This window comes from Bubalus bubalis, chromosome 1 (genome assembly GCF_019923935.1).
Source record: "Bubalus bubalis isolate 160015118507 breed Murrah chromosome 1, NDDB_SH_1, whole genome shotgun sequence".
In the NCBI taxonomy this organism is placed as follows: domain Eukaryota; kingdom Metazoa; phylum Chordata; class Mammalia; order Artiodactyla; family Bovidae; genus Bubalus; species Bubalus bubalis.
This window is the reverse complement of record NC_059157.1, coordinates 128548948-128573463: the sequence shown is the minus strand read 5'-3', so window position 1 is coordinate 128573463 and position 24516 is coordinate 128548948. Positions and strand designations below refer to the sequence as shown.

The 24516-nt window shown below is 40.9% G+C and overlaps 1 protein-coding gene across 6 annotated transcripts in view; it reads right to left on the bottom strand.

Annotated features, from left to right (window-relative positions):
- Window positions 1-23339, bottom strand: part of ABCC5 (ATP binding cassette subfamily C member 5) — an 81939-nt gene extending 58600 nt beyond the window's left edge. For 4 of the 6 annotated variants that reach the window (XM_006056681.4, XM_025287487.3, XM_044944141.2 and 1 more), the window contains exons 1-5: window positions 23188-23339; window positions 20107-20283; window positions 3346-3503; window positions 813-968; window positions 33-180 (exon numbers count right to left, since the gene is read on the bottom strand). In XM_006056681.4, the coding sequence (XP_006056743.3) occupies window positions 33-180; window positions 813-968; window positions 3346-3503; window positions 20107-20235 (591 nt within the window). In that variant the 5' untranslated portion in view covers window positions 20236-20283; window positions 23188-23339. Of the gene's footprint in view, window positions 1-32; window positions 181-812; window positions 969-3345; window positions 3504-20106; window positions 20284-21083; window positions 21107-21161; window positions 21332-23187 lie in introns of those variants that run through there. The other 2 variants (XM_006056682.4, XM_006056683.4) reach the window with 2 other exon arrangements.
- Between the last annotated feature and the right edge of the window lie 1177 nt (window positions 23340-24516).

The window sequence follows — 24516 nt, the reverse complement described above, 5'->3', positions numbered from 1 at the left end:
GGAGACTGTCAGAAAGGATGGTTAGGACTTACTGGTCCACTGAAGCCCGCCAGCTGCGTGATCATCAGGCACACGATGGAGAGGATGAGCCTGGTGCGGCAGAAGGTCCACACAACCCTCCGGAGGGAAGCAGCGTCGGGCCCAACTTCATTCAGCTCTTCTTGCCACAGTCTCTCTAGTCTTAACAAGGGCACATATCCTCCGTTACACATCTTTCCAGGGAATATGCACACCCCAGCCTCCCTGCTGCCACCACTCGCACCAGTCTCTCCTTTAAAGTTATGTACAGAGTTTTCACCTTCTGGGGAAAAAAGACCCTTCCTGGTAACCACATATTTACCCTGTATAGGCAGCCTCTCAGGATTCAGAAAATGATGAGAACCAAAGTCTTTCCTTCTACCCACAAAAATTATCCCTGAATAGAATCTGTCTTTCTCAAGGGTCCCCAACCCTTGCTGAAGGATCCTTTGCTAAAGTGTAAAGTTGTGAACTAGATTTTAATCATGACAATCGGCTACCACAAAAATGTACTCTGTCACAAGGCAGCAACATAATCTCCCTGCAGACTCAGGAAGAGAAGCGGGGCTGAGAGAGAGAGAGAAAGCCCGTAGTTAAAACAGGATTCAAGGTAAAATAGGAGATAAAGCAGAAGAGCAAAGAGAAAGTCACCCCCAAGCTACCCTCCCTCTATAGCACGGCTCAAATCCTAAAAGGACTCAGAGTTCTGAACGTGGCACTGCCAGACCCACACTCCTCGCTCAGGCCCTACATATCCAGTCTGTGGGAAACGAGGGTGGACCAGAGACGCCTACCTTCTGCAGTTCACCTCGGAAGACTCATACTTGGACAAAGACCACACATCTTCCATTAAGAGCTCCCCCTTCTTGTGGGCTTTGCGAGCCAGAGGAGAAAGCCAAGAAAAAGTCATACAGGAGAAGAGCCCAGCATTGTCCACTGGGTGCTGGTGTCTGAGGAGAGAAAACCCAAAGCACAAAATTGTCAACACACATGGAGAGGCCAGCCAACACTTAAAATATGCTGTTTAGTTAGTATACAGCACTCTTAACAATGGAAACAGTGAGAGACTTTATTTTTGGGGCTCCAAAATCACTGCAGTTGGTGACTGCAGCCATGAAATTAAAAGATGCTTGCTCCTTGGAAGAAAAGCTATGACCAACCTAGTTCAGTTCAGTTCAGTCGCTCAGTCGTGTCCGACTCTTTGCGACCCCATGAATCGCAGCACGCCAGGCCTCCCTGTCCATCGACTAGCTCCCGGAGTTCACTCAGACTCACGTCCATCAAGTCAGTGATGCCATCCAGCCATCTCATCCTCTGCCATCCCCTTCTCCTCCTGCCCCCAATCCCTCCCAGCATCAGAGTCTTTTCCAATGAGTCAATTCTTCACATGAGGTGGCCAAAGTACTGGAGTTTCAGCTTCAGCATCATTCCTTCCAAAGAAATCCCAGGGCTGATCTCCTTCACAGTGGACTGGTTGGATCTCCTTGCAGTCCAAGGGACTCTCAAGGGTCTTCTCCAACACCACAGTTTAAAAGCATCTGTTCTTCGGCGCTCAGCCTTCTTCACAGTCCAGCTCTCACATCCATACATGACCACAGGAAAAACCATAGCCTTGACTAGACGAACCTTTGTTGGCAAAGTAATGTCTCTGCTTTTGAATATGCTATCTAGGTTGGTCATAACTTTCCTTCCAAGGAGTAAGCGTCTTTTAATTTCATGGCTGCAGTCACCATCTGCAGTGATTTTGGAGCCCAAAAAAATAAAGTCTGACACTGTTTCCCCATCTTTTCCCATGAGGTGATGGGACCGGATGCCATGATTTTCGTTTTCTGAATGTTAAGCTTTAAGCCAACTTTTTCACTCTCCACTTTCACTTTCATCAAGAGGCTTTTTAGTTCCTCTTCACTTTCTGCCATAAGGGTGGTGTCATCTGCATATCTGAGTGACTGAACTGAACTGAACTGAACTGAAGTGGGGGGAGAGGGATAGATTGGGAGATAGGGAGTGATAGATACACTCCAATTTTACTATATAAAAATAGATAACTAATGGGGTAATAAACTTTAAATACTCTTTCTAGTAATTGATAGAGCAAGCAGAAAACAAATTACTGAGAAACTCAATTAGTAACATTAGACCACAGTACAAATAAGTTTGAAAATAATCACTAAGAGACTGCTAAAAATTCCCCCAAACACTTAGAAATTTAAAATATTTTTTAAAAATATCTCATGAAACACAAAAAAATCACACTGGAAATTTGAAAAAAAAGCCCTAAATTATAATGAAAAGAGCATATATCTAAACACGCTGCTAAATCACTATTTGTGTCAAAATTAATATACTCTAATGCTTGAACTCAAGAAAAAGAGAGTCTAATATATAAAGAAGCTACAAGGAAAAGAAGAATGAACTGAAAGAAGGAGGAAAATAAAAGTAAAACTTAATGAATTAGAAAACATATAAGCAATAAAAAATCATGAGCTGCAAAAACCCTGATTTTATGAAAACGCTAATTAAACATGTAATTCTCTGTAATGACTTGTCAAGGAAAAGAAAAAGAGGGAATGCACAAATACTTCATATGATGAATTGGTATTTTTTTTTTTAATTTTATTGGAGTATAGTTGATTTGCAATGTTGTGTTAGTTTCAGGTATACAGCAAAGTGAATCAGTTATACATATATTCTTTTAAAGCTAATTTTCCCACGTAGGTCATTACAGAATGTTGAGTGGAGTTCCCTGACCAACCTAGACAGCATATTAAAAAGCAGAGACATTACTTTGCCAACAAAGGTCCATCTAGTCAAAGCTATGGTTTTTTCAGTAGTCATGTATGGATACGAGAGCTGAGCACCAAAGAATTGATGCTTTTGAACTATGGTGTTGGAGAAGACTCTTGAGAGTCCCTTGGACTGCAAGGAGATCAAACCATTCAGTCCTAAAGGAAATCAATCCTCAATATTCATTAGAAGGACTGATGCTGAAGCTGAAGCTCCAATACTTTGGCCACCTGATGTGAAGAACTGACTCATTGGAAAAGATCCTGATGCTGGGAAAGATTGAAGGCAGGAGGAGAAGGGGCAACAGATGATGAGATGGTTAGATGTCATCACTGACTCGATGGACATGAGTTTAAGTAAGCTCCGGGAGTTGGTGATAGACAGGGAAGCCTGGCATGCTGCAGTCCATGGGGTCGCAAAGGGTTGGACATGACTGAGCAACTGAACTGATACTGATGACTAAACTCAAGTTTCCCCAAATAATCTTAGCCCCAATTTTTCTGGTGCTTCACAGACAAGCCATTAACTAGCAGAACCTCTTACTTGGAAGTGGTCCGGATGGGCTTCAGAACACTTAAGCTATGATGGTACTTTCCCTTGGGATGTTCCTCATCCAGGATTCTGAGCTGAGAATGCATGGAGGGGTCCAGGGAAAGGCCTTCTGCTCGGGCTGCTGTTTCCAAGGCATCCTGGCAATCCAACTGTTTCAACAGAGAGGGAGAAAAGGCAAAGCACAGTTAATGAACATGAGAGAATCAGAGAGGGCCAAATCTACTGACACAACAGCTCAAACTGTAAACCTGATTCATCTCACCCAGGAAATCCCAAGGGTCAGGAGGTTAAACACTCACTTGTGTGATACGAATTCACTAAGGAACATTCAACCGGATACTTAAAACTTCTACACTAATAGACTTCATTTATTATTATTATTTGAGCACTTTCAGAAAAACTGAGCAGAAAGTACTGAGTTCCCATAGACCTCCTCACCTACCCTCTTCTTCTCCATAATTAACATCTTGCGTGAGTGCACTACATTTGCCACAAGTGATGGCCCAAGACCGATATGTTATCACTAACTGAAATCCACAGTTTATATTAGGATTCACTCATTGTGTTGTATGTTTTAAAATTTATATTTTTATCACCAAAATGTTTTATCTTTCATTTCCGAATACAGACTGAGAGTCAATTACTTCACTATTAACTGCAAATTCTATTGCCTATTTTCTATGACAAAAAGTTAACAATCAACACCCCTCCCCATTAAATAGCTCTGTCAGGCAGAAAAAGCCAGAATGCACACATGCTTCCCCTCTCTCTCTCTTGTTAGCAACAAGGAGTGCAGAACTGGGGCTCTCACCCTGGCTGCCCAGCTAAAGAGCTCTTATCCAGACTTCCACAAGCAGAGGGTCTCATGGGTAGAAATACAAAGTTTATAAATACCAATTAATCATATTAATAAAAATGCATGTAATTCAAACTCTGACTATGGCAGAAGAGGGTGGGCCAAAAACCTGGACACATCTATGACTATTTATTCTAAAAGTAACCCAAAATTACTTTTTTTAAAATTTTATTGAAGTGTAGTTAATTCATAGTAGTGCATTAATTTTTACAGCAGAGCAAAATGATTCAGTTATGCATACACATTCTTTTTAAAAAACTTTTGTATTGGGGTATATAGCTGATTAACAAACAATGTTGTGATAGTTTCAGGTGAGTAGAGAAGGGACACAGCCATACATACACATGTATCCATTCTCCCCCAAATCCCCCTCCCATCCAGGCTGCCACATTAACCATTGAGCAGAGTTCTATGTGCTATACAGTAGGTCCCTGTTTGCTACTCATTTTAGCCGTGTGTACATGTCTATCTCAAACTCCCTAACTCCCTCTTCCCCCTCCAGCAACCATAAGCTCGTTCTGGAGGTCTGTGAGTCTGTTTCTGTTTCATAAGTTCATTTGTATCATTTCATTGTAGATTCCACATATAAGGGATGTCATATGATACTTCTCCTTCTCACTATGACTTAATTCACTCAGTATGATAATCTCTAGGTCCATCCATGTTGCTGCAAATGGCACTATTTCATTCTTTTCAATGGCTGAGTAATATTTTATTGTATATATGTTTATACATATATACACGGATATATAGATCCGCCACGGATCATAGAGTCACACAGATCCCCATACAGAGTGGGACAGGGTCACACACACACATTCTTCCTCATATTCTTTTCCATTATGGTTTATCACAGGATACCGAATATAGTTCCCTGTCCTATACCATAGAACCTTGTTGTTTGTCAACCCAAAGTGACTTCCACAGTTACTGTTACAGAAGCAGAACCATTCTTTTCCTCATGAAAGGGTTACAAGAACCTTATTCTTTTCTGACATTCTCACAAATATTTCTAGCAATTATTGTAAACTAGCAAGAAAGAATAGACTCTCGGATCAAAAAAAAGTTAAGTGGTGTAGAACCTAACACACTGGGCCTTATACAAAGTGAAGTCTCTATTTTCACACACTACCTCTTTTACACACAGAAGAGAAGCAACTCAAATATTAAGAGGCAGCTATTTAGTAAGTCTCACAATAGCACAGTGTGCTATCTCCAACTTTATTATTCTTCCTTTACAAAACTGGTTTAGCTGTTCTAGATCTTTTGTCTTTCTAGGAGAACCAAGTTCAAGAGTTAGGAGAGTTTTATAAACATCTTTGGACAGTATGGCATCAGAAAAGGAAAACCTGAGGGGAATTTCCTGGCTGTCCAGTGGTTAGGACTCCAAGCTTCCACTGCAGGGGGCACAGGTTTGATCCCTGGTGGGGGAACTGAGATCCCGCATGCCACATGGCATGACCAATAAAGAAAGAAAGAAAGAAGTATCAAAGCTTATGTTTTTTAAAAAAAAGGAAGACTTGGTATGCCATCCATTAGCATTCTTATATAAGAATGACATAGTAGCATTAAGAGAAAACTAAAATCTTAACATCTTATTTAATTCATTCTTTCAACAAATAACTTACAGAGCACCTATATATAAAACTGTCCTAGATACTGGGAATAAAAGCATTCCAATTTCTATCTTTATAGTACACTGATTTCATTTTATTCATCTCTAAAATGCCTAGTTTCATCAAAACCTATGAAAAGAAAAGTGAATGGACTTAATGATAACAACAAACAAAAATCGATCTTAATGCATGAGTTTTGTTCCTTTGACTATATGCATGATGTCATGTTCTACCACCTTCCGGGTAGTTCCTTCCCATAGTGGAGAATGTGAAATTCAAAGGTTCTCTAAAAACACTCAGATGAGAGCAGGCAGGCAAGGTTTCACTCCCCCAGGCATATCATGAGCACTACACCAGCATGAGAAAATGCCTGTGATGTATCAGAGACTGAGGGCTCTTGTAGTGTTTTTGATTTTCATACAAGGCATTCAGTATAAATTTATCCTGACCAAGAAAAACCCCATAAAAGTAGTTGAAAAAGTGGCTGAATTAATACTCATATTTTCATATAATAATAACACATGGAGTAGGAATGACCACCGTAAGGGTATGGAAAATCAATACTGTTGATCTAAGACAATTGAAAGTTACCATTCTAAGCAACCCACTTAATAAGTCACATCATATTTTTGCTATTCTTTCCTAAACTGCTTCTCAAACTGTCAATCTTGTTGCCGTATCCCACTCACTGCCTAGATGACAACAGTGAAATATTTGTTGGAGATGATAGGATCCATGCAGAATCCTGTTTCAAGTCCTGCTCCATACTTGCCCCCAGCTCCTTCAAAGATAGGACTCTCAAAACAGTAAGTAGCAGGTGTTTAGCTCCTGGCAAGAATTCTTGAATGATAAAATACCACTATCAAGAAAATCAACACAAAACCCCCTTACTCCAATAAAACTATACTCTCTATGATCTTAAAGTATTTATATTCCTTAGGCCACTGTGGGATTTTCCCATAGTTGGAGGCCTCTGTGAAGTATAGTGGTTTTGCATATGGATTTTATTTTCTTATTTTTATAATTTAGTTTATATATTTATTTTTGGCTATGCTGGGTCTTCATTGCTGCATGTGGGCTTTCTCTAGTTGCTGCGAGCGAGGGCTACTCTCCATTGCAGTGGGAGGGCTTCTCATTGCGGTGGCTTCTCCTGTTGTGGAGTAAGGGCTCTAGGGCATGCAAGCTTCAGTAGTGGCAGCACACAGGCTCAGGAGTTGTGGCCTGAGGTTCCTAGAGCGCATGGGCTTAGTTGCTCCATGGCATGGGAACCTTCCTGAACCAGGGATTGAACCCATGTCCCCTGCATTGGCAGGTGGGTTTTATCTACTGTGCCACCAGGGAAGTCCCTGCATGGGAATTTTAGAAGATAAGATATGGGCTCACAGGCTGATTCTGCCACCAACTTTCTGCATATTACCAAGTCACTTTAAGCTTCAACTTACTCATTTTTACAATGGTACATGCACCTACCACAAAGTGTTGAAAAGAATGAATTAAAGTGAAAGTCGCTTAGTTATGTCTGACTCTTTGCAATCCCATGAACTATACAGTCCATGGAATTCTCCAGGCCAGAATACTGGAGTGGGTAGCCTTTCCCTTCCTTCTCCAGGGGATCTTCCCAACCCAGTGACCAAACCCAGGTCTCCCACATTGCAGGTGGATTCTTTACCAGCTGAGGCACCAGGGAAGACCACAAAGTATTGAGAAGAATGAATGGGATAATGAAAAGTGTTTAGCAAAATATTGGGTATAAGTATTAAACAAACATTTAATACATATTAATTACACACCAACCGATCCACCTGATAAATCTTATGGACTATCTCAACCATTCGTCTTTCCTTTAGCTTTGCCTAATTGTTTCAAGATTAGGGAATTCTCTTCCTCCTTCCTATGTCTTCCGTGTACTACGCCACTGCAGTGGGATGCTTCTGGCAAGAGAAGAGCTCCTGGAGGGCAGGCTGACTAATTCTTGTTTGTATCCTTGGCCCCTGGCTCAGTACAGGGCCTGGCACCTATTATTCAAATGTCAACTAGAATATCTCAATATTGCTCCACAGTCTGCATTATCATCATTTAAAGCTACATGATATACCACTAAGAAATCTTCTTAACCAATACACTTCTAATCTTCTGCGTATTATTAATAGTGTAATAAACAATTATAGTTTATTTTTCTCTTTCTGGATTATTTAGGATAAATTCCACCAGTGGGATTATAGGATTAAAAAGTATAGCTCCCAGCAACTAGACATATATCCAGTTTGCTTAATTACTCATTATAAAATGTGTATTCCAGTGATATTGCAAAAGAGAACTTCTATTAGCTTTAGTACTTTTAGTTCTATTTTGTCGACCCAAGGCTGCCTTTGTCCCACCTACTCTGGGACATTAGCAAGAAATAGAGGAAGTTAGGACAGCTTTCTTTGTCTGCAGCCAGATCTCATGACTAGCATAACCGCTTACTTGAAGGTGATGGGAAAATGTGGACAAACGAACTTATAACAAACCCATAAAGCATTTACTGTGTGCCAGGCATTGTTTTGAATGTTTTACAGATACTAACTTCTTATAATTCTCATAATTACCCTATGAGGTAGACATTCTCATTCCCCTGTCTTACAGCTGAGGAAACTGTGAAGTAACAACAGAGACTTGAAGAGATCTTTAAAAAGCAGAGATTGAATCCAGGCTCCAGAGTTGAGGCTCTTAATTACTAAGCTATGTGCCTTTTAAAGAAAAAACAAGCAAATAAATCATTACTGTATAAGATGACCTCGGATATATCTTTATAGACAGCCAGCTCTCCTCTCTTCCCCAGGGTGAGTATCAGATTAAAATAAACTCTGACTCTCCAAATTAACCTCATTATAAGCAAATAGTACTTTCCAAAGTCAAAATCACAAATACATGATTAGAACACTAGACTATAAACAGATGAGTTTACTTAATTGCAAAAGTGCACTTCCAGGTGGTTTTTCAACCAAAGATGAGTAGATGCTAACAGATGAATACATTACAGACTGATATTTTAAAATAAAGTAAAAGCATATTTATATCACCCTGCTAGTAACTGCAAAGATGTCACAAATGTCTAATTGTGTCTGGCTGGATGCCTAACTTCTCTTTCTTTCTAGGCTTTCCAAAAGTTTACCTGGCCAAGCAAGTCAAGGGGAAAAAAAATGTCTATTTAAAGTAAAAACAAATATATTCTACTATATTAACATTCTGTAAAGCAAGTTATCAACATTCTAAGACTGACTGAATTAAAAATGGAAATGAACCAAGAAAACTGACTCTATATATTCAAGCTATATAGGCTTGCTATATGAACACATAAATAATATAACAGGGTAGGGAAATATGATTCAGTGGATATCATTGGGACAAATAAAAAACAGACTGGAGATGAACTGAGACTCATGTTTCATATCATACATTAACCCATCTGGGATTAACCCTCAAAGTTACATTAAAATGGTGAAATAAACAGAAGAGAATTAAATAGCATTTTAGCACAATGATGGAAGGAAAATAGTCTCCATCTGCCTCCAAAGTCAGAAACTTACCGAAGGCAAAATGGATGGCTTGAATATAAAAAGGAAAACTTTCTGTGTAATGAAATTAGCACAAGAAAAAGGAGAATACAACTAAAAAAGTGACCAGATAACTAACATAATATTTTGAACAGTCAGCTTTTACTGAAAAACATATGTTTTATCCATTCATTCAGTATTTATTGAGGGACCTACAACACACCAGGCACAGCTCTGGGTGTGGAAACAGGAGTGAAAAAACAGACTCAGAGCTCAAAATCACTGCTTTCATGCAAGTTATAGTCTAGTATTTATAAAAGTTCAAAATCCAGAATAGTCTACTAAATTGATTCAAAAGTGTCCATCTCTCAGCCTCTAAATTCAATGTCACCAAGCAAGAAATTAAACTTAAATTTTAAGATACAATTATACATACCTTAATATCAGTAGAAATAGAGATAAAATCCAAGCAAACAAAGAGGGAAACATAAGAAAAACATACATCTGAACCTTGACTGGATTTTTAGTGAATCCTGGCAGGTAGTCAGGGAAACAAACTGGTCACATGTAACACTTTATACATGCTCTGTCTCCATAATATTACTGTAGAAAGAAAATTCTCCCCAAGAAAAGACATAATTTAAACCCATGGTATACAGGGGACTAGATGCTTAATAAGATTAATGGTTAAACCGCAGTAGATTGACACTCCAGTGCAATGTTGTCCAACAGAAAAAAATATAAGACACAAATGTAATTTAAATGTTTTTAGTAGCCACACTAAAAAGGGAAGAGAAACAGGTAAAATTAACCATAAGAATATACTTTAACCCAATATATACAAAATAGTATCTTTTAAACATGTAATCGATAAAAAATTATAAGGTATATTCTTTTTTGGTTCTAAGTCTTTGACACCTGGTGCGTGCGTTGTATATGGCAGATCTCAATTTGGACTTTCCACATTTCCAAGGCCCAACAGCTGCCTGTGGCTGGCAGCTACAGTGTTGGATAGTATAGCCTCAGATCAGATCAGTCGCTCAGTCATGTCCGACTCTTTGTGACCCCATGAATCGCAGCACGCCAGGCCTCCCTGTCCATCACCAACTCCCTGAGTTCACCCAGACTCACGTCCATCGAGTCAGTGATGCCATTCAGCCATCTTATCCTCTGTCGTCCCCTTCTCCTCCTGCCCCCAATCCCTCCCAGCATCAGAGTCTTTTCCAATGAGTCAACTCTTCCCATGAGGTGGCCAAAGTACTGGAGTTTCAGCTTTAGCATCATTCCTTCCAAAGAAATCCCAGGGCTGATCTCCTTCAGAATGGATTGGTTGGATCTCCTTGCAGTCCAAGGGACTCTCAAGGGTCTTCTCCAACACCACAGTTCAAAAGCATCAATTCTTCGGCGCTCAGCCTTCTTCACAGTCTAGTATAGCCTAGTAGTCTTCAATTGAGGAGGATTTTTGCTTGCCCAGGAGACATCTGGTAATGTTTGCAGACATTTTGGTCATAACTGTGCATTCAGTGGGGGTAGAGGCCAGGGATGCTGCCGAATAGCCAACCATGCACAGGACAGGCCCCCACAACAAAGAAGGATTTAGCCCCCAAATGTCAGTAGCACTAAGGTAGTCCAAGAGAGCTAAACTTGGCTCACATGCTAGTATTCGGTGTATGCTGACCTAGGGAAATGTGTTTTATGGCCTATTTGTTTTTTACATTACAATGCTTTAAGTCAATTTTAGAAGTAACTTCTTAAGGCTTCTCCTGAGATGCACTAATTTTTCTGTATTTCTCCTAAAGAGCTTTGCAGACTGAAGGGCTCTCCATGGACAGAGGATGCAGCCACAGAAGGCGTCCACAGCAGCTGATTCATTCCAAAGGGAAAAATACTGATTGATCCAGGAGTTGAGAAAACATTCAATAAAGAAATTACTGCTGCTGTTTGTATCTTCCTGAGGACTCTGGCTAGGAGACTCTGAAGTGGAGCAGGGTGAGGACGCTGGGGAACCGAAAGGGGACAGTGAAATTTAGATTCAGCCACTGTTCAAATAAAGGTCAGGGAAACACAGAGCCATTTATATGCCCATCCGGCGAGGAAAGCAAGGAACTTTCAATCCATAAGCAAACAGAGATATTTGCACAGGGACCCTCTCTCCTCTGTGCTCCAAACCATCCCCAGGGCTGTGATAACAGGCTCACTGTTACACCACAGGGCTTCTGCTTATCTAGTTTGCCCATCTCATTTTAACAGGCTGCCAGAGTGGAATGTCTGCTGACAGGGCAACCTCGGGCTTCCCCCTGCCTGGAGGCCCCTGAGACAGGATACCAAGGGCCGATGGTCAATCCTCAGGCTGAACAATCCCTTCCTCACAGCAAACAGCAGGGCAGCCTTCTGAATGAAGCCCAGGGGCTGAGGAACCAACCAGGTGCACCTCTCAGCTTCCAAGGGGATTAAAGGTTACAATACTCCTGTCTGACCTGCCCCACAAAGAAAGTTGCCCTCAGGGCACAATCAGAGTGGACTTGCCTCAAGAGCCTAGAGCATATTCTTCTCAATTCACAAGATATTAACAAAAATACAGAATGGATAGCCTCTTCTTACAAACTCTTCTGGCTCAAGTAAAAGCTTTTCTGTAGGTGTCCCATTCCTGCAGCTGCCTTTACCATAAACATTTAGAAAGACAAACTTTTAAGGGAAGCTGTTACAAAGATACAGTTTTCAAAGAGACTCAAAAAGTTCAAGATTAAAGAGAAAGTTACATTTTATTTTAAATTTAAAAAGAAATGAAAAACGCTGCATGCCCTTCCAAGAACATCTGACTTCAGGCTTCCCCATCCTCCCTCTCCTCAATAAGTTAACACCGCAAAGGACAATTCCCCCAATTCTCAGCACTTTCTTATTCCAACGTGTAATTAACAAGATCCTGATCATCTCAAGCATTTCCCTTAAGAAATTCCAGAGAGTGGCCACTTCAGTCTAGAGGGACAGCAAAATTTCAGAATGCAACCTTCACAGGAAGGAAGCATAATATATTAGAAATGGCTCACTAGTCAGAGTTGGGGAACCTGCTAACCTCAGGCTTATTGCTCAGTGGCTATGGATTAATTTGTACCCCAGCTCACTCATTTGTAACTAGGCTGCGTTACCCTAATGTCCAGGATCTGCTATTAATACAATCCACAAGTGTAAATACGTAAAACCAGTGGATATACCTTATTACCATCACGATAAAACAGGTATTTTTCCGCATCTCATAATCTAGCATTACCCCAGAATCAGGAGAAAAACTGGAGGGCTTTCAGTTGTTTCATAAGCTAAATTCCAAGAAACTTTTCCCAAGTTCCTATTACATCGGGGGATGAGATTAACTTTGTTATTACAATGATAAAGTTTCAAAGGATAAACTGAAAATAAATCTCAGAAGAAGAAAAGGGAAACACTTGGAGCCCCACTGGTTGAGGGGATAGAAGAGACGATCCCGTGAGATCTAGGGAAGAGGTTCTCGGCGCTGGTGACACATTAGGATCACCAGGGCAGCTTTAAAAACCACTGACTGTCTGAGCGTGACCCCAGAGACTGGTTTAATTTGTTTGGAGTATTAGTATCTTTTTTTAACATTCTTCAAGTGATTTTAATATGCAGCCTAAACTGAGAGCCACCAGTGTAGATAACAAAATGTTGGTATTTTACATTTGACAAAATCCCTTGAAGACTTTCAGGCTTTGGCTTAAAAAAAAAAAAAAAAGCCAAAATATAATTTGTAAATGAAACTCCCTTCAGTGCCCAGTACTGTGTGTGCCTGTGTTAAATGCCTCCGATAAGACATCATTGGGTCCATTATGTGACCTGTACTGCAGAGCAGGCTGGAAGCGCTGACAATGGTGAGATGCAAAGTAAAGGTGAATATTTGGGCAGTTTGCCTATTTTTCCAGTGTGAGAATACATTTAAGGAAACTAAGTAACTGCTTAACATCATACCTGCTTTAGTCAACAGAAATTGTTATTTGATATCTAATAAGAGTTGATTCTTTGAACAGCTAATTTAGAAAATAATCTTAAATAATTAAAAAAATATGGCATCTAATTATCTAAATAGGTTAACTCACAAAAAAGGGGTAAGGAGGGAAGGGATCGACTTAATAGGATTAATTCTACTAATTAGTGGACTTTTGTGCACCAAATTAACTTCCTATTAGTCCGTAACTTTGATACTGAGAGGTTCAACTATTGTAAAGACTTACAGAGGCCCTGTTCCCTGCTCCTGGCATTGGTCTTTTTTATTTTTGATTAAGAGAAAGTGAGGGACAGAATGGTGAGACATTTTAGAAAGCATTAGCACAAGGCTGCGTATGCATGCTCAGTAGCGTTTGACTCTTTGTGACCCTATGGACTGTAGCCTGCTAGGCTCTCCTGTCCATGGAATTTTCCAGGCAATAACACTGGAGCAGGTTGCCATTTCTTTCTCCAGGGTATCTTCCCAAACCAGGGATCGAACCCATGTCTCTTGCATCTCCTGCATTGGCAGGAGAGTTTCTTTACCAACATATCACCTGGGAAGCCCCAGTACAAGGCTACCTCAAAGCAAAACCCAGGTTTCATTGAAAAATTTTTCATTAACCATTTGTCACTTCCAAGTTATAGATTTTAACAAAATAAAGGCTTGAGTATTTAAAATTGCTTGAAAAATATGTTGCTAGTTCCAATACTTTTCTTCCCTTTGACAGAAAGCTCCTTTAACTCGTGCCAACAAGCTATATTTATTTCCCTTAAGCAGCATTTCCTAGCTAGGAAGCAGCAGCCGTGCTGCAGATGGCGTAAAAGAGCTCATGATCAAGGCAGCAGGCCAACCTCAGGAGACCTGCGGGCTCTAGACTCAGTCACCACGCAGGAAAGCCACCTGGGCTCTGCACCAATGGCAGCACTGTTGTCATCCCCACCAGAGAGCTCCAGGCTGCTATTGGAGACCAACATCTGGCACCAGGCCAGAGACCGTATCATACCGTACTAAGCTCTATAAAGCTTTATAGATGCCTTCAGGGAAAAGGGGGCAGGGAGGCAGGTGTTCTTACTCATCCTATTACTGACTGTCCAGAAAATATGCTGAGTCACTGAGTACCAATCAAGAGAAAAATAATGCAGAGACTGCAATACTAATCTCCTTCACCCCGCTCTCCTTCCTAACAGCAAGGAGACTCACAGGTAATATTTTTGACGCTGAAAACACAAGGGCATAGAAAAATTCACATACCCTTCATCCATAAAGAAGCTCTTTCAGAGTCAAATTTTGTTAAAGTACTAAACAAAACTATTTTATGACAACAATAGTTGTCCCTAGGTAGAGGTGTTAAGGGTGATTTTATTTTTTCCTGTAATCTTCCATAATTTGCACATTTTCTGTAAGAGACCATAATTCTTTCATAATAACATATCCTAGAATCCTATTTCTTGGTAAGAGATTACTTACTAATCACATCCTTGTCTCTAGCATATAACTTGAGCTCACCCAAATAGTTCTTCCACTCACTAATCACAAATACTCCAACCAAGACTAAAGTGTCAGCTGGACACCAAACTAAAGGAGACACTTGGTGAAGGTCACTGGACTCTGTGAATACTTGCTTTGTTACTTTGCCTAGAGGCAGAATATTCTAACATGGGTAGAAAGCAAATTCCACTAGTGGTACACTTGACAGAAGGGACAAAAAGCGTAAAATAGTAAAGGCACATGCACTTTAGTTGACTATTCCTTATTTTGCATGTTTCCTCCTTTCTTAGTTAAATTAGACATGCTAGGGAAAAAAACAGTCACCCTTGGCTTTAGCCTGAGCACAGTGAGAAAACCACCACCACAAAAAAAAAAAAAAAAAAGCTTATAAAAGTATCACAGAGCTTTGTCTTGTTTTCACTTCAATTTTAATTTGAAGCAACTAAAATACCAACTCCTTGGCCTGTTATTCAAGAACACACATCATCTCCTTGCTGTCCACCTGAAACTATCATAACATTATTAATCAGCTATGCTCCAATATAAAATTAAAAGTTTGAAAAACAAACAAAAAACCCCACTGGCCTTTTTTAAAATGAGGAAAAAACCTACCAAAATAAACTGCAGATTTAGCAAAAAAAAACAACAAAACACATCATCTGAAACTCATGATCTAGCCCTCTATATCTACAACTTCACACTTGATGCTCAAAGCCAACAGTTCTTTGGTTGGCCTACCCACAGCTTGTTGGTCCTACCCATAGCTCTTTCTTCCACCAGGCATGTTCTTCATTTCTCCAAATTCTACCTGTTCTTCAAATCTCCAACCAAATTCTACCTCCTGAAGTCTTTCCTGATCTCAGAGACTGAAGAATTCTTTTCTTCTTGTTAAATTCCACAGCATCTAAATTTTAGTAATCTACATACATGACTATGAGTTGAAGCTTCTAGGGAGGGCAGGCAGGGCCAGCCTCAATTTATCATCATGTGCACCAGAACACTTCCTTCAGGGCTGTGTGTTCATCTTGGAGAGTGCTCAAATGTTTGCTGAATTAAAAAAAAAAAAAAAAGAATATATATCACATCTTAAAACAAACCAACCAGAGTTGGTAGAGTTATGTGGTCAACATGTACATATCTGAATGCAATTATAAGAAAAGGAGCTATGCTCAGAGAGAGTCACACCTCAGACACGGGAACAGTATTAAGGAGTGGTCTGGACATAAATCTTCATGTTAGTTGAAATAACGCCAGCCTAACACCAGCCAAGATTAGTACTTAGGCTCAAAGAACTAACAGCACCAGAAGGCACCCCTATTAGCACTTCAGGATTAAAGGATGTCTGCAAATCATCAAGTTGTGTGTGGCCACAAGCTTTACCTCAATAGTTTTGAACAAAAGGAAGGTGTGAAAATGCATTATTTTAACTAGCTCTAAGCAGATGTGATACAAATATCTGAAGGTGTGAACGATTAGAGCAATTTTCCCAGAGTATTCCAAAAGATTTGGTCACAATATTAGGAAAGGGGCAAACTATATACTCTGCAACTTTGCTGACAGAAAAAAAAAAAAAAATCACCAACTTGTTTAAAATGCGTTTAATACTTGGTGCTTTACTTCTGACTTCTGTTTGACAGTTTCATGTGTCCATGTTAAACTGAACCTATCAAAGGCTAATGGTGGTGGATAAAACCTTGTTTTCCAATTAAGAGCCACAAATGTATCCTTATCTTTTGTTACTTTGGGAGGTACTGTTTTTCATTTCTGATGGATAATAATAGGCAGAGCTGGCATCTGGGAGGTCTTGTCCCAGATTTCATCTCTACCAACTAATACAAAAACAATGGCTATGATCATAAGACATGAAACTGTAATCTCTACCCAATTATCTACTTACATTCTTAAAAAAGGTAAATGGTATGCTTTTACAGCCATTCCACTTCCCAGATACTTAAATTGTCTGTTTTTATACCATCGCTGAACCAGAAATTTGTCATTTTGCTTTTTTCCTATTAGCAAACTGCTAACATACGAGACAAGTTGAAGATGTATTTGTATCTATGAAATCTGGAGTTTTGATAGATAATATGCAAGAACATTCTAGGTGATATGTGAATTTTTAAAAACACTTGATCATCATATATGCCTTTTAACATGTGTAAAAAAATATGTTATATAAACCTATAATTCTATTCCTTAGGTCAAGGCTGAGCAAAAAGAAAAAAGTTGATTAAAAGAAACAGTTAAAGTTAAAAACAAAAAAAGTTCAGAGGCTACAGGATATGGTAAAAAAAAAAAAAAAACAGGAAAACAGTACTCATATTTAAAAGTTTAGGAAACATCAAAGGATAATGAAAATTAAATTCATGTGGACTCCTGAGATCTCACAAAAGTGGTTGGTATCAGCCTCCTGTTTCTTCAAGATGAGGCTGAGTCACATGAAGGAAACTTTCTGTCTGGTGCCTGACTTAATAATTTAGAGGACACAAGGCACAACAGTGACTCTACCTCCAACTCTTCTCTACCCACAGAGGAAAAGTTTGCTGCTGCCACTGCACACCCGAATGTCAGTTTTGCTCTAACTAAATGGACAGGGCCTCTGTTCTCAGAAATGTCACAGGACCACGCTCTATCTTTCCAGGTTCCATCTGTTCCTCTTTTACAAGCTAGGCATGGGCAAGCTTGCTCACTAAGGCTTCATCTACACAGATGCACTAACAACTCTGAAACTTGTCCCAGCTCCATTCCGCATCTGTACTCTATCTACTGATCACCTTATCTAGATGCACCGCAAATTCCACATGTTCAAAAGTAAACTCATGCTCACCTCCTTCTCCTTTCTCTCCCCATATGCCCATCAATAGCCTTACCACAGGCACCCCAATGTCTCCCTCCCTCCTTCCCGAAATACCCCTAAGTCTCTCCCTCTCCTCCATCTTCACTATTAGACTTGGATCCAGATCCCTGGCCTCTTTCACCTGGGCTGGCACAGGAGGCTCTAGGCTGCTCCCTGTATTTTGTCTCTCTCTCTCTCTCATACACATTTTTCATATACTGCCTGAAAATTAATCTTCCTAAGATAAATGAAGTCTTAAAAATCTCAGCTCAACTGCATTAGCTATTAGGTCATGCAAAGTAAAATTACAATGAGATATCAGACATACCTATCAGAATGGCTAAAATTAAATTAATAACATCAAATACTGGCAAGAATGCAGAGAGACTGGATGACTCACACATTGCTGGTGGGAATGTAAAATTAAACAGTTACTCTGGAAAAAGAGTACTGAAGTTTCTGATAAAACTAAACATGTACTTACCATATGACCCAGCAATTACTCCTGGAATTCACCCAGAGAAATGGAAGGTTTATTCACAAAAAATCCTATACACAAATGTTCAGAGCAGCTTTGTTTATAATAGCTACAAACTAGAAATAACCCACATTTCCTTCAACAGATGAATGGTTAAACAAACTGTAGTCTATCTATAACATGGAAAATACAATTGATACACAACAAATTAGATGGATCACAAGGGAATAATGCTGAGTGAGAAAATTCAATGTCAAAAGGTTGCATACTATATAATCCCACTGGTACAGCTTTCTTAAAATGACAAAATTACAGAGATGGAAAACAGATGAGTGGTTGCCAAAGACTAGGGGAGAGGGCAAGGGAGGAGGCTGCGGCTCTAAAAGGGGAGCACAACACATCCTTTTGGTGGAGTTGATTTGTATCTTGACTGTGATGGTGGTCATACGAATCTACTTGTGAAAAAACTGCATAGAACACACACAAATAAGTGCACATGAAATTGGCAAAGTCTTAATAAAGTGGTTGCATGTTATCCTTGTCAATCAATATCCTGTCGTGATTTTATACCACAGGATGCAAGAAGTTACCACTGGGAGAAGCCAGATAAAGTATGCATGGGATCTCTCTGTATTATTTTTACAACTGCATGTGGATCTACAGTCATCTCCAAATAAAAAATTAAGAGAAAAAAACCCTTTTAATAATTTCCAGTAGTTCCCCTATGCCCATAGTAAAATATTCCTTAGCATGACATGTAGAACTTTCCCACACACCTCTTATGCCCTAGACTACTAGCTCTAAGAGCTAACATTCTTTGAGCACAGGCTAAGTGGCAGGCACCATTCTAAGCATTTTATATGTATTAGCTCATTTAATACTCAAGGCATCTCATGAGTTAGGTTCTACCATTGATACTATTTTAATTCCTAAGCCACTAAGACACAGATGACTTAACAGCTTGACAGCATCCCCACTTCATTCATCCTCTGTGACTTTTTCCAGTATAAGTGCTATACTAAATATCAAGCATTCAAAAGATATTCAATAAGTGTTTTAACATAAAGTCTGGACAAAAGGACACAGACACGGTACAGAACTGGGACCTTAAGGATTTGACACTGATTACAGTGAATCTATGTTTCTCCAAAGTTAAGCTTGAATAGGAAAGCATTGTACCACAGACAGTCGAAACAGAAAATACCCATCAGTGAGAAAATGTTGATTAATAAGGCTACAGCTTTCACGTAGCAAAGAGGGACAAGTAAGGTCAGGCTAATGAAACTCCAGTGTCAGCTGTAGAGCCATATCTTGCTCCAATTTTCACAGAACAAATACAGGAACACAAACCTCAACTTCCTACCCAGCAACCCCCATTCTTTCTTATTACTTCTGCAATTCAAGAATTTTTCCCCAGACGAAGATGTTTCTTCCAGATTAAAAATGCATATTCATTATTTCCCTTGGAGGAAATTATTCACTAAAGACTCCTTTACACTCATAGGTTTTCTTGAAAATTTCAACTGATTATCCTCCATCTATCTAGAATTGTTCCAAGTTCGCTCTGAAATCTGAATGAGAATCTCCAGTCACCTTTTAAAAGCAGACAACAGAGGCAGAGGGAGGGAACAATTATAAGTACAAGACTGAAGTATAATGGTTCCTATTCCCACTGCTCCCTGCCCAGCCCTTCCCCTCCCCAACCCTGCATAATCTGTCTTCTTTCCAGCAACACCTTTTCAGAGGAGAACTCAAAGGGGAAAAACAGATGACAGGTTGAGAGCCAACCTCTTCTCTTTCACAAATAACCATAAATTCTTAACAGTGACCTGAAGTCAGTAAAGAAAAAGAAACTTCTTTTCAGTTATGCATTTTGTGAAGAAAGAAGGTATGGTCTAGCACAGCAAGCAGATAAGGAGAGGAAATCAGGCAGGGCAACACTGACCGGTTGAGTTCTCTTGTACTTGGAGTCCTCACGGTCTCGGTGCTGCCCTGAATTGCTGGTTCTCTCCCGCACATTTCTATAACCAGGGCTGGGGATGATGTATTCTTTTCCTATGTCAATGTCCTTCATCTTCTCTGAGTGGAGGGCTCACAGACTCTTGGTTCCACTTGAGAATTCCTGGAATTAAAAATGCATCAAGGACAGGTATTTCCTAAATTGTGCTTAATAAGTAAAAGTACTTTAAAATAGGGAGAAAGAGACAAAAGCATTAAAGTTTTCTGTCATTATATCTATAAAAATAAATTCTCAAACATCTTTCAAGTACCATTTTATTTTTCTCAACTAAGTTCAACTGCAATGCATAGCGAATTTAGATAAGTCTTTAAAAAAAAAAAAAAAAAAAAAGGCTTTCCAGAAACAATTTAAGTTTGTTCCAAAAAAATTTTACACCCGAATTTTAAAAACAAATTCCCCGTGGATTACGGACAGTGTCCTAAAATTAGCTAGTGGTGATGATTGCACAATTCGGTTAATATACTAACCAAACACCAAGCTCTACACTCAGGTGAATTTCATAGTATACAAATATCTCAACAAAGCTGTTATAAAAAAAAATAATAGCAAAAAGAAATTCCCCACCCTGTTCTACTAAGTCTTATCTAGTATCTACCTGAAATGCTGTTCTAAACCCCAGTTAGCCTGATTAACTCTAATCAATACCTGGTATCAATTCTGGTTACTTTAGAAAAAGTAAAACACATACATACTCCACCCTAAGATGGTCAAAGCTTCCCAGATACAAGCTGGGAAAACACTTTTTATAACAGCCTCACTAGAAATTAAAGAACTGTAGCTGTGTTGCCTTTAGAATTCCATAAATTCCTATCAATCACTGAGAATGAAAAATACAACATTGCGGACATAATTCTGACAGCTACAATTCATTTTTTAAGGTAACAGAAAACAAGAAAACTTACAAATCCTCTAAATATAAAAGGACTAAATCTCCACCATAGAAACTTGTTTCCAGCACAAAAGAAAGCTTGACTTCTTACCTTTCAGAGGTCTGGCTCCAGTACCCTGAGTTGATATTGCTCAACTACTTATCTTTCAAAGAAAAAAGTCACCTTGTCCAATGACAAACTGCACCATAAAGAACACCGGCTTACAACCAAGAGCGCAGCAATCACGTCACTGAGACCTCATTAAGCCTAAACTATAAACAGACCTGGCATCTGCCAGTGTCCCCAGTGTCAGGATGCAGCTGCAGATCAGAATAATCCTGCTTGTTACAGGGATCACTGAAGTCCAACCTTCCCTGCCAAAGGTTCCTCAACCTAGCCAACTATCTGGAAAGCAGAAAAGATCAGTCCTGCTTTGAAAAAAGGCAAGAGGAGGGGAGCAAGTTTGAAAGGAAGGAGGCCATAGAAACTCACTCAGAATGCCAAATGCCACATCAGGAAGACCACAAGGATCACCTCAATTGCCTAAGAATTCACGTAACCTCAGTTTCTTTCGATCACTTTGTTCCAGGTTATTCTAAGTTGGAACGGTGTGGGGAGCAATTTTCCATTCCCTCTAACACTCCTGCTTCTTTAATTTCCTGGGCCAAGAGGTAGAGCAATGAAAGTAGGCAGGCCTTGTGCAAGGACAAAGCTACCATCTCCTGGCCTTGAACATAAGGAGGATTCCATCTTCTGAGTATCAGGAAGGCCAGCCAAGAGCTAGGAAGTCCAATAGATCTGGGAAACAAACAAGGCCCAAATCTGAAGAAAACAATTAAGGAAAGATCACTAGGCCAGAGTTTGGGGATGAAGGAGAGGGTACTATTTGTATTTCCCTCTTTTCTTCTTTCTGTTCTCCCTTAAAGTTGTTTAAAAGTCTTTTTTAAGAGAGAAGAAGAAAGGGAAGGGATTTTCATTTACTTCTGAGTCAGAGCTGTACATGACACTTAGCAGAATAATCAAAGTGAGAGAACCCATAGAGTTGCTCGGCACAGAGGTCTCTTGGTCAGCGACTTTTTTTAAACCAGGACTCTCCTTCAGTGCTAAGTGTAGACCTTCTCCTGCACAATGATGCAGTCAAAACTGCCTGGGGGGAGGAGTTTGCACAGGATTACAAGGACTGGAAGTAGCCACACTGGTGTTCCCAAATTGCCTTCATTGCAATATTGCTTAGGTTTCCAACACCTCAGGAATGTGGTTCCAGGCCCTGCAGCCACACAAAAAGACCTGAAGCTACAAGGGTATATACTTACCACCTCCCTGAAAGCTACTTGTCTCCAGCCTACCACACCTTTCACTGACTCACCCTGGAGACCCCAGAATGACCTATCCATCTTCTCCTTCAAAACCTTCTGAAACTTTGCCAGTCCTTTCTGTGTCCATCTGCCTCCTGCCTCCCCCATGTCTGTGCAGAAACCGAATGACCCCTATGTGAAAAATACAAAGCCCCATGCAGCTCTCTGCGGTGGAAAGGGAAAGGGCACTAATGACTGTCAAGAGATCTGGATTCCATTCCGGACTCTGCCAAGGGTTTCCTGGGCGTGCTTCTGTCACGAACCTCTATCTACCCCTTAGCCAAAATGAGACGATGAACTTCTGAGGTCGCTGGGTGCTCAGTCCCCTCTGTGCGGCTTAAGCGGGGGTGCCCCAAACCGCCTCTCTACAACCTTTTAGAGGGGGTCTTCTCTCAGGCCAGCATCCCCTAGGATGCCCCTGGCCTTAGGGCGTTCCCACGGCCAATTCTGGCCTGGAAAGGCGATAGCGACCCACACACACGGGCCGCGGGCGTAGCACCACCTGGTGGCGTTAGCCGGGAATGTAGCCGGCACCCCGATCACTCATCCCACCCTACCTGCCTTCCGAGGACCTCACTTCCAACCCTCCCGGTCGCGTCCCGAAAATGAGGCGGCGGGAGACTAGAGGAAGGCCAGGCCGCTTTTCTCAGTTCTCCGATTCCCGCGGACTGCTCGCATCCTCGATCGCAGTCCCCCACTATGGGCCGAAACACACTGGATGGGGATGGCCCACGCGACAACCCGAGGGAGAAGGAAGGGGTACGGCAGTCACCGACACCTACCTGTGCCCCAGCTCCAGGACGGCTGAGCCGGCCACTCGACCACGCTCCGGAGCATTAGCCCCTGGAGCAAAACAAGCCTTTATAGCGGCATTGGCCGCCAGACTGCGCAGGCGTGCTGCACAAAGAATTTCCAAGACTGAAGGGAATTGTAGTCCCGCTTCCTGGAGCCCCAGGCTCCTTTCGCGGCTAAGAACTATATTTCCCAGAAGCACTGTAGAAGCCCTGGAGGAGATGCAGGCCGCTCCTCCCTTCCATTGCGCTCCAGGCTCTGCACCATCCTCCCCAGAGTTTCTGCGATCCTGTCTGGAATCTTCTCCAAGGCCCTGTGTTCCAGTGAGTGGTCGGGACGGTTGACAGTAGCCCTCTGTGGGCTGGCTGCCCAGTGTTTGTAGGCAGGGCGGTCACGGCGATGCTTGGCCGTTTATGCACCAGAAAACACGGTGAAGGTCACCGTAGCCTATAGGAGACCAGCCGGCCCCTCATCTTATCTGTGTGGCCCTTAAGGTTTTACCACTGCGTGCTCGCGACCCTGCGTTATCCCCTGTCTCACTTTAATCCCACTGTCCATCACATGTTGTTGTGCTGCCCACGTTCTAGAAAATAAACGCCAGGATGACAGTTTTTAGAGTGGCAAGAGCCTTAGAAACGACATGCCAATTCATCCCTTTCTTTTTATAAATGAAACTGAGGTTTCCAAATAGATTGATCACTTCATTTCTCTTTGTGTTTCATTTGTACCTTCAAGATGATCATAACATAAATAACTACTGTGTTTAGTGCCTACGTAGTCTGTACCTAGTTGCTACCTAGTCGCTAAGAGTCGGACACGACTGAGCAACTTCACTTTCACTTTTCACTTTCATGCATTGGAGAAGGAAATGGCAACCCACTCCAGTGTTCTTGCCTGGAGAATCCCAGGGATGGGGGAGCCTGGTGGGCTGCCATCTATGGGGCCGCACAGGGTCAGACACGACTGAAGCGACTTAGCAGCAGCAGTCTGTATCTTGTGCTTTACATACTTGTTTTTTAAATCTCCATGTATTTAAAGGAGATTATCCTTTAAATAGGTATAGGTGTTATGATTATCCATTTCAAAGTTTTTTTTTAATGGAAGGTAAAATGACTCCTCTACCTTTATACTTTTAGCTAGTATGAAACACCAATGTAGGGAATTCCCCAGCTGTCCAGCTGTTAGGATGCCCCACTTTCACTGACAAGGTCACATCCAGCTTCAATCCCTGGTGGGGGAACTAAGAACTGAGATCCCAAGTGACTTGAACCACAACAAAAACAAACAAGTGACTTGAACCACAGCAAAAAACAAACAAA